This window comes from Triplophysa rosa, linkage group LG14, assembly GCF_024868665.1.
Source record: "Triplophysa rosa linkage group LG14, Trosa_1v2, whole genome shotgun sequence".
Lineage (NCBI taxonomy): Eukaryota > Metazoa > Chordata > Actinopteri > Cypriniformes > Nemacheilidae > Triplophysa > Triplophysa rosa.
Window position 1 is genome coordinate 4,045,717 of NC_079903.1, and position 16,504 is coordinate 4,062,220.

Here is a 16,504-nt window from a genome sequence, read left to right on the forward strand (position 1 = left end):
TGAAGAATGTTGGGAAACAAACAACACTGAACACCACTGACTTCCATTAAAAAACCACTGAGACATTTCTCAAAATATCGACTTTTGAGATCCAGAGAAGAAAGATTTTACTAGATGTCCACACCGCACTGGTGTCACTGCAGTCTGTGCGTATATCTGAGAATCTAAGCATTGAAGATAACGAGCTAATTTGTGCTTGTCTAGTTCTTATGCATTCAGTTTCTCGCCGTCATTTTCTTCTCATTGGCTGCTTCAGGCTTTGGAGGATGCAGGTCGAGCCTCGCCATGACATAAGCTCCGCCTTCTTCATGACGATCTCCACTTTAGCAGCCATCATGTTTACGATGCTTTTTACTGACGTCAATAACCTAAAAACCATTAAAAAAAAGACATCACTCACAGCCACCATACAGTATATGAAAATGTCTATGATATCTTTACAAATTTTGACAATACTCTTTATACATCTTGATACCATTGTTTTTGTTTTAGAATAATTACAAAATGTTTTGCGCCATTAAAATAACAGATTATTTAGAACACTCAAAATGTTATGTGCAAAAACAGAACAACACAGAAAAAAAGATCTGTAATTTTCAACAATTTTCCATATTCACAATATTCTGTAATGTTTTTAAGCACAATAGTCTCAATAATATCCAATGTTCAATATATCGCCCAGTCTGGTGCCAATCAAATCTGCAGGGAGCCACACCCTGAAACTCAACGTATAATTTTTGTTCAAGTTACACATACAGTACACACGCAAACCAAACTCTGACATCACAATAAGAGTAAATTATATCATGGTTGCAGCATATATAATAATGGTGTGATCCTTTACTGCAGCCCTCCTGGGAGATGAGAGTTCAAATCTGATGTTTTCCTCTTACAGCAGCTCCAATACTTCATCCTGTAAAACACACAAACACATGATGTCATGATGATGATATTAGATCAAATACTTTTTCACAGTTCATCATCTCTCTCTCACCCCTCGTGGAAGATGGGCACTCCAGGATGATGACATGTCTCTTCATCCGTCTTTGAGCCGTTAGGTCTGATAATCAACACCATCATATCAGTATGCATGTACCGTTTATTTTGAAAACCTCTCGAGATTTTGTTCAGAGTTGCAGATTAGGGTTTATTGGGGAAAATCTGTATTTGTTTAGAAAGCACAGAACTATTCTTTTACTTTATTTAGATATACTGTATATCTCAGTGAATCTTGAATAAAAAGCAATGCATGCATTTCTGACTCTGTTTTTAAAGATTCACGTCTGGACGACTCAACGTCACTGTTTTATGAGAAAAATGTATATCACATGATGTGTGATAACTACGGTGACCGGGAGGGGACATGCTCATTTCACTTAGTTTTGTCGTTGCCACGAGATATTACCTCGTGGGAACGCGATAATATGTTGTGGCCATGAGATATTACCTCGTGGGAACGCGATATTATATTGTGGCCACGAGATCAGCTTGTTGAGGTAAGGACATCCTTATGTTGTGGCCACGCGATGTGAAGTCGTTCCCTCAAGATCCTATGGTGAGGGAACGACATCCTTTCTCGTGGCCACGACTTTGTATGTTGAGGGAACGACATCCTTATCTCATGGCCACGACTTCGTATGTTGATAAATCCTCTGAGGGCTTAGGCTGCATTAATTAGATCAACCGGAACCAAAAACACAACTGATGTACTTGTTGCATCAAAGAGTGCAGAACAGTACTCTACTCTCAGCCAGTCTTGTCTCATTGTTCCAAGGTTACCGCAGTGAGCAGGATGCAGTTCATGGCCTGACCTGATGGTAGAGCGGAGAATGGGAAGTGGCGACCTGACAAGAGCTGAGATGATAGAGCTGGATAAAGAAGGACGCAGTCACCTGACATGTCTTCACCACAAAATTTCAAATGCTATTAGATTATTAATGATAATCTTAAACTATAATTTACCTTATTAGTACATTTATTTATTTTTATTTAGCCTTGTTGTGCAAGCTCTGTGGAGCTTGTGCAGAGGCAGCAGCTTTTGCCAGAGGGGAACTGGAATCCCCTGGTTGGGCCTGGGTTCTCCTGAGTTTTTTTTTCTCGATTAGAGTTTTGGGTTCCTCGCCACCGTTTGCATACTGTTTTTGCACTATTTGCCTGGCCGGGGGGGCTGCTTTAGAATTTTAAAGTTTTACTTAATATTGCATATAGGAATTTATAGTCTGTTATATCTGACCTGTGCTTCTCTCTCCTTTATCTTAAATGTGTGCTCTCACTAAGCGTGTGTGTGTGTGCGTACTTGTCCGTGTACGTACGTGTGTGTGTGTGTGTGTGTGCGTGCGCATCCGTGTGTGTGTGTGTGGGCCTATGTCTATGTGTGTTAGTACGTGTGCATATTGTGTGTGTGGAGTGTTTTATATGTGGGTATGTCTGTCTTCTGTGTTTTCAACTTCTTTGTTTTTGCAGGTACAACTTTAATTATTTTGCTTATAGTCAATATGTCTCATGTACAGCTGCTTTGTAACAATGAAAATTGTAAAAAGCGCTATATAAATAAAGTTGAGTTGAGTATGTTGAGGGAACGACATCCTTATCTTGTGGCCACGACTTGAATGCATTAACAGCCTGCGTGTCTATTAGTGCCTGTAAATAGATAGGAATATAATAATATTTATTTTAATTAAGATATAGGCTGGAATTAATAAATTATTATATTAACATATTGTCTGTTATATTGAATTGCATGTGATGGTGCCTATAAAGTGATTGTAATAATAATAATATACAAATATTAAATAAAAATAAACGATTAGTGAATGGATGGAAAAAAACTGTTTGGTGCAATATATAAAATGTTTTATTCATTGGCAATTTTCATTTGAAAGCTGTCTTGCACCATCGCACGCAATACAATAATAGGCAATTGGTTGTGACACTTGCACTAGAGGGGATACGGTTCGGATCACTTGGCTGTTGTTGTGCACTATTAACTATTATTCCAATAATGACACTTGCTTGTTGGTTCACGCGTTTATTCTGGACAGTCAATGGTTGGTTCATTGTACTTTCCATAGGTGTAATTTGAGGGTGAGACAGGTTTTTGTCGATTGTGTCGCGCGTCTACATTTATAATAAAAAATCTGAGCACACAAAAGACTCGAGTCATACGACATAATACAAACGGCCAGTAAAGAAAAAATGCATAACAATCTTAATTATTTAAAATATAAGTCATACATGTAACAAACAACAGCGCTTAACTGCACTCTATTGATATGAATCATCATTATTGTTCTCATTATGCTGTGGCGATGGTCTATTGCAAGATAAATTAAGTATTTGATGCAAATAATTCGTTATTCATTACATTTATATAGCGCCTTTCTGAGTACTCAAATGGAAAAAGTAATTTCATATGGTATAGTTCAAAACAAAATGTAAAAGTTCGTTATTTGCTCTTTTTTTTACTAAATGTAGCCAACGTTATTTGCCAATATATACAGTACATGACCAAAGTAATAAAAAGTGAAAGTAAGATTTCAGAAGAAATCCGTTTTTTTCAAAGTGTAATGTACCGCAGTCAAGTGCGCAGTTTGGTTTGGGAACCCTAAGAGCTGGAGTCGAAAGTCGCAGCGGAGGAGCTGATGGAGAGCATGTGCTCGCCCACTGTGATAAATAGGCTTTTGCCACCGAGAATATAGGCCTATATATATATATATATATATATATATATATATATATAATCTTGTATGGAGAATGACAGGCTGCGAATCCAATGGAATCTGAAACACAAAAAACAATCCAAAGATGCATACGTAACGCGCACTCCCCGTGTGCGCTAGCGCACGTATCACATACAAAGTCTTTATTTATCATTATTTATTATTATTTATTCTAGGTTTTGCAGTTAAAACATTACGAGAGAGATGATCAGTAAAGAGGACTATTTTATTGTTGATTTGTGTTTAGTTTTCGATAAAATGCGTATTTAAGATGATCCATTCATTTGTGTTTCGCTGCTGCCTTATTGAATCTATTGAATCTATCACACACACACAAACCATAAAGAACAAAAATAATTTAAGTCATTTTTGAACTCAAAAAGTACATCATATTACAGTAAAATGCCCTGCTGTACCTTTTATATTGCAGTTGCAAAAATATTTTTTACTTCCTTAAGACTCCGTTGCGTTCATAATATATTGTATTAAAGCCACAATATGGAATATTTGGACCGCTAGATGGCGCACTTTCGAAACAACAACAAAAGATGAAGCTAAATGACGTTATGCAGGAGAGTGGAATTATGGGACATGTCTTATGTAGATTGCCCATCATGTTCACGGAAGAGGTAATGAATTAATTTTATTTTATGTCATCGTAATGATTTAGCTTGCAAGTAATAGCTTTAAATTTGAACGAACCCACAGCATTTACAGGTAACGTTATTGGCTAGCCTACATATTTTTGTGCGACATACACTGTATTTCATAGGGTAACTGCATTCATAACTATTCAAATAATCTGTGCATGAGTATATCGTGTACATTAAAAAAAAATTGTTTACCTGTCTATTAAAACACATGCGAGAGCGGAGTCTGTGTCGAGTCCAAGTTGGTCGCGAAGCTCTCTCCATTTAGAAAATGCCACGCCGATATTAATCCTTGTTTTATTTCTTTGTTTGTCCATAAGCCTGCTTGCCTCATTTAGCCTACGTTTACGCTTTTTTGGGGTTTCCTTTACTCGCCAAAGAGTAATCGTGATCCATAATAACAGAACAACAGATGTTGCGTCCCAGATGTAGTATAACCACTTCCGCATTTGCGTGTTGCCGTAGTTTCTACAACCGGAAATTTAGGGTAGTGCGGAGCAGCGGATGTTAAGTCACTGATATGCGACAAATACAAGGGAGACAAGGGACGGCCCATTATTTTAAATAGGAATTTATCTGGATTTGCACATTCTTGGGAACATTTGGGATAATGTAAGTACACAACTGCATGAAATATATCCCACTGTGCAAATGATTTTTGGATATTTCATAACAAAATTCTTACATATTGTGGCTTTAAGGCTCTGTAAAAATGCACTGAACAACAATTTTCTTTTATTTTTGTCATTCGACAGTTCATATTTATTTTATATATAAACTGGCTGGGCTTAATCATTATCTTAGGAGAAAAGCGCTGTTCTTATTGCTCTTAGTTGTTCTGCAATTACCAATAAATATATAAAAAATATTTTATTTAACATTTAAAAAGCAACAATATATATGCTTCATAATAATAACCCAACAATAAATCTTATTTGGGCCTATATTTGGCACTAAATATAAGGAAAGTGGCTATTAAACCACCGCAAGAGAATTTCATTCACCATGACAGCCCTAACCGTTCACAAAAAAACTGCACGTAACACAGTACATAAATTTGCAGGAACTTTACAATATGTGTGTGAATGCACACATTTCAGAAAATCACTGGCAGTGTGAACCAAAATCAAATGATCCTGCAACACATTTTGCGTGATAATATGACACCCCGAGACAAATCCTGGGACACATTATGCGTGAATTTTCCAAAATATCTCTGTATGAAATATGCTTATAACTTGAGACTTTGCTTTTCGGACAGATGCGGAGTGATCCAGAAGTGCAGTACTTCTAAAGCAATATGGGCCAGTTTGAACTTAAAGACAGAGAAGGCTGGTATACGCTGATTATGGAATTAAATTCTAGAATAAAGACAGACTGTTTCACATGTTGATTTCATTTCGTTCGCATCAGTAGTTTTAATTCATCATTTGATCCGAGATGAAGCAAATAGGCAAACACTTGTGTCGGAACTTCTCACATTATTAAGGTGATTTAAATTATGCGCGAGCCTTGAAATCATTATAAAATGTAAAAATGAATCATCATTAATAATTACAATAACAATATCAAAAAATATGCTTTTGACATAATCATGCAGCGCAGCCATATCGCAATTAAACCTATTCATTTATCACAGGAAAAAATAAAAACCACCAAAAGGAAACGAATGTGTGTTTTTTTAATTAGTTCAGCGCTATATCTTAATTAAAAATAAATATTATTATAGTCCTATATATTTCTGATAGTTCCAGATGCTAATAGACGCGCACGCATTTAAGTCGTGGCCACAAGATAAGGATGTCGGAACGACTTGACATCGCGTGGCCACAACATAAGGATGTCGTTACCTCAACAAGCTGATCTCGTTGCTTGGTTTTACTACAGTTAAAATTGAAAAACCATGGTTTTACTACAGTTAAAACAAAAAAAAAAACATGGTTACTGTAGTAAAACAATGGTTATCACAAAATAATCATGGTTTTGAAAACCATGTTTTTTGTATAAACCATAGTAAACGATGGTTACTGTAGTAAAACCATGATTTTGCCCTAAGTAATCAATGCACCAAAAAAACATGGTTACTACACTTGTACCACAAAAAACAAACATGGTTAATTTTCGTAAGGGTAATATCGCGTTCCCACGAGGTAATATCTCGTGGCCACGACAAAACTAAATGAAACGAGCATGTCCTCTCCCGGTCACCGTAGATAACAAATAACATTTGATATGTTCGCGTGATGAATGAACTTTATGGCGATATACTCCGGATTGTTGTCTGGATCAAATCTCTGTCCGCAGCCTTTATTATAACACAACTGAGACATCACGCTCGGTTCGCGACACAAGCTGAATACACACGCCCGTAATGCCCGACTTTTTTATTTTATTACACTAAAAACGTTCCGATGCTCGCGCGTGTGTATTGTGTCTCGCGCTGGATCTGTACTTTGCCGGAAACACACGCGAGGCTTTCGGGAAATTTCGCGAACTTTTCTGTCACTCGATCGTCAGTTAGAAATAATCCGCTAGAACGGCGATAAACGTTCAACGCGGTTCAATCGGAGGTTCGTGTAGCTCAAAGACCAATCGCTGTCCACAACGATATCATTTAATCGTTAAAAAAAACGTGTTCTCGTCGCTGTTGAAGATGGACCAATCACTGTCGACTATAGTTACTAAAGGCTAAAATACACTACAAGACTTTTGCTCAGATTTTCAGTCTCGATGACTCGTTGCAGATAGTCTGTGCCAGTCTGCAGATTTGATCGGTTAGTGTGTTTCTATCTGAAACTTTAAAAAAATCTGCAAGTGTATGATGTCTGGTTTAAAAAAAATCTTTTCAGATTTTAAAAGTCTTGTAGTATTCCAGCCATTAAGCGCTTTTCAAAATGGACTAATCACGGTCAGTCTATATTTTATATCTGTATATAAGGTTAAACCGATCATATTTTCAGGTATACCAATATTTACAAGACAAAAATCGAGCTTTATTTAATGCAGCTCATTCAGCAGTCTGGGCCTACGAGACACAGTAGAGAGTTTGCAGCACGTGCGGGGCCCAATGCTGCCGACGTAGCACATGGCAGGGACTCGTGAAACATTGGTAACGATCGTAAACTCCATGCCTAGCCTACATGATAGGGCTGCTCGATTATGACATAAATTATAATCACGGTTGTTTTGGCCAATATTGTGATACCGATTTTTTTTTTACCACGGTTACTCACTAACTTTTAAAACAACAGAAAAACGACAACTTGGCTTTTAAACTGTGAATTCAACTGAAAAACAAATGTAGAGAAATAGCACAGCTGAACCACTTTAAAGGAAAGGGATGCACTGTTGATTTATACCACATGAAAAGCGAGGATCCCCGCTAAATGAAATGCGGCACAATAATCGTTTTACCTCGATTATTTTGTTTTTGTAATTGTCACCATTCTGCCTGTCATGTCTTGTTTTGGCCACTAGGAGCCCCCATTGTGTTCTGTTTTTGATCCCTGTTTAATTTGAGTAGTTGTTTTCACCTGTGCCTTGTTTTCCCGTGTACTTAAACCTTACTTTTTCCCTCAGTTCCTTGCACTTAGTTTGAATGTGTAGTACTCAACCTTGTATGGTCTACCCGTGTGGACTATTGCTTGCTTGCTTCTCGAGATTGGATTACTTTTATGACCTCCATTTTTGGTATGTGCTTGTTCCCCTGCGAACCCTGCTTTTTGAGTTTATTCTATTTTTGATCACGAGGTTTTTTGATTTTGGACTCTGTGGATTTACCTCTCCACCTATTGGATTACTTTCTTTTGTGAAGACACTGCGTTTGCCTTTGGCCTTTTTTTGTTTATTAAACTGGAATACTTAACCTGCTGTGTCTGCCTATATCTTCTGGCTTCTATCTCATCCCATGTGGCTTGATTGGCGTAGTAACTATCTCTTACACCAGAGACCCGAGTTCGAGCCCGGGTTCTGACACTAATTGTTGAAGCCGAAATTGACTATACCAATTAGATTTCGATTAATTGCACAGCCCTAATATTACGTAACAAAAATGTCTATTACAAGCATTTGCGTTGGTAACACTAGTTACTACAGTACATAATAAATACAATACCATAACAATTTAATATATTAATTTAATAATTTAACTTAATTTAATAAATTTAGTTAGTGTAACTATAATAAATCAGATCTGCAGTGTTCAGAATAGTTAAATACCTGTATAACTTTAATGTGTATTTAATTAGTTTCTTGTAGTATGAATCATCAATTATCATTTGGTTTAGTAGCAGCTGAGATCTTCATAACACAGCAATCTTTAAATACATAACCTTCATCTAAGCAAAACCACTGTTTAACTGTGACTTATGTTTGAACGATTGCAGTCTCCTTTAAAAAATACATGTACTCAAATATTTCTGGATCTGTGACCACAGAATTTAATTCTGGAGCATACATTTAAAACAATGACACATAAAATCCCTCTAAACAACCTGAATCTCCTGTGCTTAACTGAAAATAACTTGCCCGAACATTTCTTAAAACATGTCATTGCCAATGTTTTGTCTCAAGATGCACACCAGTAATGTGTTTATCGAAGGCATTTTAGTTAAAGCGATTTAAATATCCTAATTTAATTAAAGCATAGTCCTGGATTAAGATAAATCTTGTCTGAAACGAGAGTTACACATAATGTCTTTTGTGTCTCCAAAAGCAAGGCAATGCCTTTTAAATGAAAACATTACACATATGACAGGAACATGGACACTTGTATGTTGTAACCTCTCCTTTAGTACACAAGTATACAGATGCATCAAGGCAACATTACTAAGTCTTTTTAAACATGTGACACATACAAACAGATGATTAGTGTGTATTGCGGAGTTTTTGATTTACACAATCACTAGTGTGTCCAATACAGAAAGCCGTTATAAAATAGTTGCAAGGACAACGCTCAAAATGTCACCCCTCCCAAAACACATCTCGGTCATCTACAATGTGTAACACTGTGCTTCTTTTCCCTTCTCATCTCTCATCTTTTCCTTCCTCCAGTTCAACCAGACACAATTCCAGATTCCTGCACCTCTCAGGATGAGCATTTTCTTTGATCTTCTTATTGATGTATTTAACCACATCCTCCATCCCTTTGGGTTTGGGATGATAGTGCGGGAGAAGGTATCCACGCAGGTTGTCCTCTGTTCCCGGCGTCACCAGTCCAAGCAAGAACCGCAGGAACAAATCGAACTGTCCCCTCTGAGAAGCCAGCGCTTGGTCGATTGCTGTACGGTACAGATCGATCATCGGCCGATCCTTGCTCAGCATCTTTGTTAACAGGCTTTTGTTTGAGTCCATTACATTTTTCCCTTGTTTCCTAAACGTGACGTACGCGTACATCGCCGCCATATACTCCTGGATGGTGTAGTGCACAAACTTGAAGACCCACGTCTGCTGGTCGTCGCTCGTTCTCCTGACCTCGGTGGTGAGTTCATCCCGAGAGTCCAAATCTTCGAATGTTAGTTCTACAGAGAGCAAATGATTCACGCTGAACTCGTCCCGTTCCTCGAGAATCATGCGATATGCCATCTTTCCCAGCCTCTCCAGAAATAGCTTGTCTTCTTCCCTCCACCTCTGTGCCTCCACATTCAATCCGCGGTACCTCTCGAATGACCTGTTCATCTGGATGATGACGTACTGCGAATAGAATGTTGTGAGGGCAGGCAGACGCCCACCATATTCAGGATCACGGAATCCACGCTCTAAGACGTACGCCACCATCCAACTAAATAGGGGAAGGTGACAGATGATCTGGAGGGTTCTAGAACGCTTCACGTGGTTCCAAACTTTCCTACCGAGCTCCGGGTCTTTGGTTCGCTTGGTGAAGTAGATTTCCTTCTGCGCGTCTGTGAGCCCTCTCAACTCCACGAACCTGCTGATGAACTGTGAGGGGACTTTGTGAGCGGCGCCCCTGTGGCTGGTGATCCAAACTCGGGCGTGAGGAAGCATCGTGCCTTTAATCAGACTGGTCAGCAGAGCGTCCACTGGGGCTTTCGTCGCCACGCTTGTAATAGCGTCGTTGCTTTGGAAGTTAAGTGGGTACTCACAAAGATCTAAAGCGTCGATAATGAACAGAACCAAGCAGTCTTCCTTCTCTATGAATCTGATGCTGTCAGCCTCGGGAAAAAACGTGGCAAGCATCAGTAGGAAGGTCTGATCGCCCTCTTTCCCGAGGTGTAACTCCTTCCCTGCCAGTGGGAACACAAACTGAAAATCCTGATTGCTTTTTCCCTCCTTCCAGTCAATGATGAACTTGTTCACAACCACTGTCAGACCTGAAGCAGGAATTCCTGTCATCATGATTGTACGAACGTCGCTGGGGTCATTGGAGTGGGGTCGGAAGATGTCGCTAGCTCTTATTACGGTCTCCTGGATTGTGCTTGCTGTCCTGCGCACCTCATGTTCAGTGTTTACAGGGTCCCCGTTGCCTCTGATGACGGTCAGAGGTTCGGAGTAGACTTCGCTGATGAATCGCTGCTGACCCGGCCGGCAACAGCCTTCATACAGACAGTAAAATCGCCTGTCATGGTTCAATCTCAATTCATGTTGCAACAAAGCTGAAGAGAAACGAAAAAGACAATAGGAAGGAATTAGGTTGTTGAGTTCAGTACAGAGTGTTATTTACCCATTTAGATTGACATGAAAGAAAGGGTTCAAGGTTCCACATTAGAAACAACAGCTTCAACATTTTTAGATTGGGTGTGAATGCCAGTTTACCTCTTCTACAGGTCTTCTTCAGTGTGTTAGCAAGCTCATCCTTTTTTATGTTTAGGAGTGATCGTATAGTGAGATACAGTGCCTCTCCTTCACCGCAGAGCTCGATGAGTTTATCTGCCAGATCCAACGTGTCAGTTAGGTCAGCAATCGTCGAGTAGTCAGACTCAAATCTGTAATGCCCGCACAGACATCGCTTTAAATAGGCCAGTTCAACTGGCCTCAACGGTCTGAGACTCGACACCATGGCCTGAAAAAGACAAGTATAAATATATTGAACACATGAAAAGAAAATATTGCAGGGTTTACATTTTATTACATGTTAATTGTATGTGTTTTATTAGTCACCGTTAAAAGATGTCTCAGTGTGAGTGACTGATGCTTGTGACGAAACTGAAGACCATGGCCCTCTGGAGGAGGCGGCGGAGGTTCCGCTGGCTCACTGAAGTCCAAATCTAAAACAATTTCATCATAATCATCACTCGTCTCCCTCTCCTTCTTGTCCTCCTCCTGCACCTCCATCGCACCGCCTTCGTTCGGTTCCTCCTCCATGTGTGTCTCACTGAACTCCGTTTGTCTCTCGCTCTGTGCTTCATCCGGTTCTCTCTCGGTCCGAATGTTGCTCCGCACCTCAGACCCCACTGCCACCGTGTGCTCTTTGTCCACGCTGGACCTAAGAACATCATCACAAAATGTAAAGAAATGAGAGCCAAACTTTTTGGGTGAACTATCCCAAACATGTAATGTGCTTGTAGTTACCTGTGTTGGGCTGGAAATGTTTCCGCTCTGTGTCTGCCGGACGCAGGTTTCAAGAACACTCCCTCTCTGTGAACGCTGGACTGATTTGTGTGTGTACGTTCAGTTATCGCTGTCTCTGGTGATTCTGGGCGCTGCAGCATTAAACTGTAAAACAAAGACATGCATAAATGACAACACATCAACACACATGTAGTGAATATATGCACTTTTGCATTTTGTGTATTGACTTCCTCATTCACATTCAATTCTTGATCAAATTCTTCGGTCTGACAGTATGTTTAATAATGTACTTTGATGTAAAAATGAATGTAAAAATGACTATTCAAAAATGGGAAGGTTTCACAGAATGCCTCTCGGATGCTTTAGTTTGACTGTGTATAGCAACTTTACCCCGCAGTTCCCTGGATGACTCTGATCGTTGGTGCTGGAGGATCATCAAAGTCATCCATGTCTTCTGGCTCGTCACTCTTCATAGACCCATAACTGCTGGGTGGCCGGCCCCTCATGATCCTCAAAAATAATGTTAAAATTGAATGTTAAAAACAAAACCATCCACTAACCAATAACTGTGATTTAGAGGCTACAATTCAACGCACAACTACATCAGACCACTTTATCAAGGTAGAACATTGTTTGTGCAAGGAAAGAAGAGTTGTTTGGAGACGTATCAGTAATGCAAGCCTAGACCGGTCTGAACAAGCCATGGAATAAATAGAGCAGAGTCGACCAAAGATCATATGTCTTCATGAAGATTGTATTTTTATGGAATAAAAGACTTGAAACAGAAACACCTCTGACAGCGAGAATGATTTCTGTTGAACAAAGTGGCTTGACATCGGATCAGTCAGATTAGGTTAAAAAAACGTATATAGTACTGATGGTAATGAAAATCAAGCATTGATCCTTATATAGATGATCTATATGACCAGTCAACAGTTCTCCAAACCAAAACTGAACCCCAAAAAGAGACATTTGTTCTAATGTTTTGTATAAAATAAGCATGCGGTATTGTTATTTGTGCTCTAAAGTGTTTGTACGACGTAGCTGTGAAGATTTCTAATAATACAAAAACAACAGAATTACTTCTTTTTGATTAAGGTGCTCAGGAATAATAGCTATGTAATGTTACTGTATAATAATTTTAAATGACATTAGGTAAAATAGTTCATTGCTCTTCACAATAACAACAGGTTTGCTATCTGGTTGCACCTGTTTTTCTTTGTCCTTCCTATAATTTGCACTACTGACATATTTTTTATTACACGTTCTGCATGTTTTACATCTTCGACTTAAACGAAGCTAAAGCTGATTTGGCAAGACTTTAACGTTATCAGGATCAGGAAACTAAATACACTGACTTACCCCTCCACTTCATGATCACTGTCTTCCCCCATATAACTCATGATGAAGTTTGATTAATCCTTATAAACTTATCAGTCAGACTTCAACACGGTTCCTGTCATTGAAAAAGAACATAAACATAACATTAACAGTTAACGTTACATGCACACCAACAGTCCAATGAGGAAATTATTGTTCGCCGTATTTTATCCAATTCGATACCGCAAGATTGAAATTGAAAGCATAATTACCCAAATAATTTATAAGACAGTCCAGCGTTAATATGTCGCTCTGTGACGAGTTTTTTTCTATTTATATATGTTTTAACACTCGTCGCAAGACTTTTCTGCAGTCCGACATTGGATCTAAAGTTACCCGGAACCGCCTCAGCACATCAGTCAAAAAAACACAGATAACATGAAATGCTTATTTTCACGAAAAATTAGTTTGTTTTACATACAATTACATGTAATAAATAATTAAAAATACATTAAGGGCCATTTTACATCGTTAAGATGAAGTATATATATATCTATGTAAACGATTCAAGGAAATTGTAATCAGGCACTAAATCGAGCAGCCCTCAAATTCTTTCAGCCAATGAAACAATCGCACCGGGGTCCCGATGCGCTTCATTTGACTGCGCTTCCTGTCATACGCCCGTGACGCAATTTTACTTTCGCTTTCGTGCGAATCAGCTGACGAACGTCGATCCGCAGTTTGATCGTCGTGTACGGGATAAGGTGAAGCGGGAAATGTCCAGCACAGCCATGAAGAAGAAGGTGCTGTTGATGGGTAAAAGCGGCTCGGGAAAGACGAGCATGAGGTCGATCATCTTCGCGAACTACATCGCCAGAGACACCCGCCGTCTCGGAGCCACAATAGACGTCGAGCACTCTCACGTTAGATTCCTGGGCAACCTGGTGCTGAACCTGTGGGACTGCGGCGGCCAGGACACGTTCATGGAGAACTACTTCACGAGCCAGCGGGACAACATCTTCCGCAACGTCGAGGTGCTGATCTACGTGTTCGACGTTGAGAGCCGCGAGCTGGAGAAAGACATGCACTACTACCAGTCGTGTTTGGAAGCCATCTTGCAGAACTCGCCCGATGCCAAGATCTTCTGTCTCGTGCACAAGATGGACCTGGTCCAGGAGGATCAACGAGATCTGATATTTAAAGAGCGCGAGGAGGACTTGAAGAGACTGTCCCGTCCGCTTGCCTGCACCTGCTTCCGGACGTCCATCTGGGACGAGACGCTGTATAAAGCCTGGTCCAGCATTGTTTACCAGCTGATCCCTAACGTGCAGCAGCTCGAGTGCAACTTGCGCAACTTTGCGCAGATTATCGAAGCGGACGAGGTGCTGCTTTTCGAAAGAGCCACTTTCCTGGTGATCTCTCATTATCAGTGTAAAGAGCAGCGCGACGCGCATCGCTTCGAGAAGATCAGTAACATCATAAAGCAGTTCAAGCTCAGCTGCAGTAAGTTGGCAGCATCTTTTCAGAGCATGGAAGTGCGCAACTCGAACTTTGCGGCCTTTATTGATGTGTTTACATCTAACACCTACGTGATGGTGATCATGTCTGACCCGTCGATACCCTCGGCTGCCACTCTAATCAACATCAGAAACGCCCGGAGGCATTTTGAGAAACTGGAACGGGTGGACGGGCCGAAACACAGTCTGCATATGCGCATGCGCTAGACGCGCACTCGACACTTGTGTCAAGTGCTTTCCTTTCTTCAGATGTTAAGTGTTTCTCTCAGTGCACACACGTTGCAGTGGATGTGGTCATTATATGACGATAGGTCCTGTTGTCTTTTAAAACATGATTTGTGCCATACAGTGACTTTAAAGGTTACATACATCAGAAAGTTAAATGAACTATTGTTTGCATTTTTTTCCATGTGTGTCCTTTATACATGTTCTGGTGTCTTTAAGCATTATCATAGCTTGTTGTCATGTCTTTGCAGATGTTAAAAACTTGATTAAGCAAAGACCGTTTCTCCACTTAAAAAAAAGTTTAGCAAATGTATAAAAAAACTTGAGTTGAATGTTGATAAAGTATGCTTCTGATGGAAATTATTTTTGCATCCAGTTCTTTGTAGAGGATGTCAAAAAAATAAATATTATACATTTGATGTGTATTGTTTAATTTCACACAAACGTTATCAATGCCGTGGTACAGTAATGGTATATATCAATACCATCACGTTTTATCACCCTTTCTGTACATAGATGCATTTTGTTACCCATGCATCCCATTCAGTGAAATAACTAGACGTTTAGCTTTTACACAAACAGTGAGCTATTTGTGTAATTATTTTATGTTGTACAGTGTGATAGGTGTCTGGTAAATGCGAATGGAACTCGATGCATAACATTCAAATTTGAAAAATAAAACACGCAAATCTAGTTTAAAAAAACATCCACGCCACACTTCACAACAGGATTATTTTATTTACCATATAGCATTTATTTGTTTTGGAAGGAAAATGAAACCTCAATGAAAGACCTTACTACAAAAATGTACAAAACTGTTTTATTTCAAATGAAATAATACATTTAAAATAATCACATTTATAAAGGTGACTAAAATAAACAGGGGAAAAGGTCATCAATTTCTTGTGGATGTCTGTGAAAACAGAAGTTGGAGTCAGAGAAAGTTGCCTCCATCAATAAATAATGTCACTGTTTGTGAAAAAGTGAAAATATAAAAATAAGAGGAAGTTTAGTGAGGCACTGCGGTTGCACCACCAAACACGACGCTTGAATTACAAACAAAAACGCATCATGGCAGGTGTCAGGCTTGTTTTACCTTCTTGACACTGGAGGATCTGAGAGGCTTGTGTGAAGTCTTTCTCACTGCTGAGACCCGAGGAGATCTGCTGTTAGCAGTGCTGGCTGTCGGGAGCAGGGCACGGCTGGAGGCTGTGGCAGATTTGCAGGCGATCTTACCACGATGCAGCAAACTGCCACCACTGTTGGCTTTTGGAGTATTAAGAATAGTGAAAGTCACAGGTTCTCTTTGCTTAGCCTAGAGATGAAAGAGTTTATATTTACTGTTATTTCTTTGTGGAAAACTTTTTAAATGAGAGAACATACTGAGTGCACCTTTTAATAGTTGGTTTATAGTATAGTATTAGCATTTCGGAATCTATGTTGTTAGTGAAATTCAGCGATGCATGTTTAAAGCAATACATACTTTTGCTTTATGATACGCATGCACAAACACTCACCTGAGAGTTCAGATGTGTTTTCTTACTGT

The 16,504-nt window shown here is 39.4% G+C and overlaps 3 protein-coding genes across 3 annotated transcripts; 1 reads left to right on the forward strand and 2 right to left on the reverse strand.

Annotated features, from left to right (window-relative positions):
• Positions 1-109: 109 nt before the first annotated feature.
• Positions 110-1,246, reverse strand: chordc1a (cysteine and histidine-rich domain (CHORD) containing 1a). The gene is given in 5 exon segments (XM_057351771.1): positions 110-283; positions 286-467; positions 757-864; positions 866-913; positions 995-1,246. Coding segments are annotated over 5 exon segments (504 nt in total). The 5' UTR covers positions 1,093-1,246; the 3' UTR covers positions 110-215.
• Positions 1,247-8,612: 7,366 nt separating this feature from the next.
• Positions 8,613-13,602, reverse strand: nlrc3l (NLR family, CARD domain containing 3-like). The gene is made up of 7 exons (XM_057351650.1): positions 13,489-13,602; positions 13,259-13,352; positions 12,287-12,406; positions 11,897-12,040; positions 11,486-11,810; positions 11,141-11,387; positions 8,613-10,980 (listed from the first exon to the last, which is right to left on the reverse strand). The coding sequence occupies exons 2-7, from the start codon at positions 13,297-13,299 to the stop codon at positions 9,395-9,397; spliced, it is 2,463 nt and encodes an 820-aa protein (XP_057207633.1). The 5' UTR covers positions 13,300-13,352; positions 13,489-13,602; the 3' UTR covers positions 8,613-9,394.
• A 275-nt stretch (positions 13,603-13,877) lies between these two features.
• rraga (Ras-related GTP binding A) lies at positions 13,878-15,362 on the forward strand. The gene has a single exon (XM_057351651.1). It carries the CDS (start codon positions 13,993-13,995, stop codon positions 14,938-14,940), a length of 948 nt encoding a protein of 315 aa, XP_057207634.1. The 5' UTR covers positions 13,878-13,992; the 3' UTR covers positions 14,941-15,362.
• Positions 15,363-16,504: the final 1,142 nt, after the last annotated feature.

Bases quoted from the DNA above. Each gene is read 5' to 3' on its own strand.
- nlrc3l (XM_057351650.1), bottom strand. From the start codon at position 13,299: ATGAGTTATATGGGGGAAGACAGTGATCATGAAGTGGAGGG. The intron at 12,407-13,258 runs GTAAGTCAGTGT...ATTATTTTTGAG, and splicing joins AGTGATCATGAAGTGGAGGG to GATCATGAGGGGCCGGCCAC. The intron at 12,041-12,286 runs GTAAAGTTGCTA...TTTGTTTTACAG, and splicing joins GTCATCCAGGGAACTGCGGG to TTTAATGCTGCAGCGCCCAG.
- rraga (XM_057351651.1), top strand. From the start codon at position 13,993: ATGTCCAGCACAGCCATGAAGAAGAAGGTGCTGTTGATGGGTAAAAGC.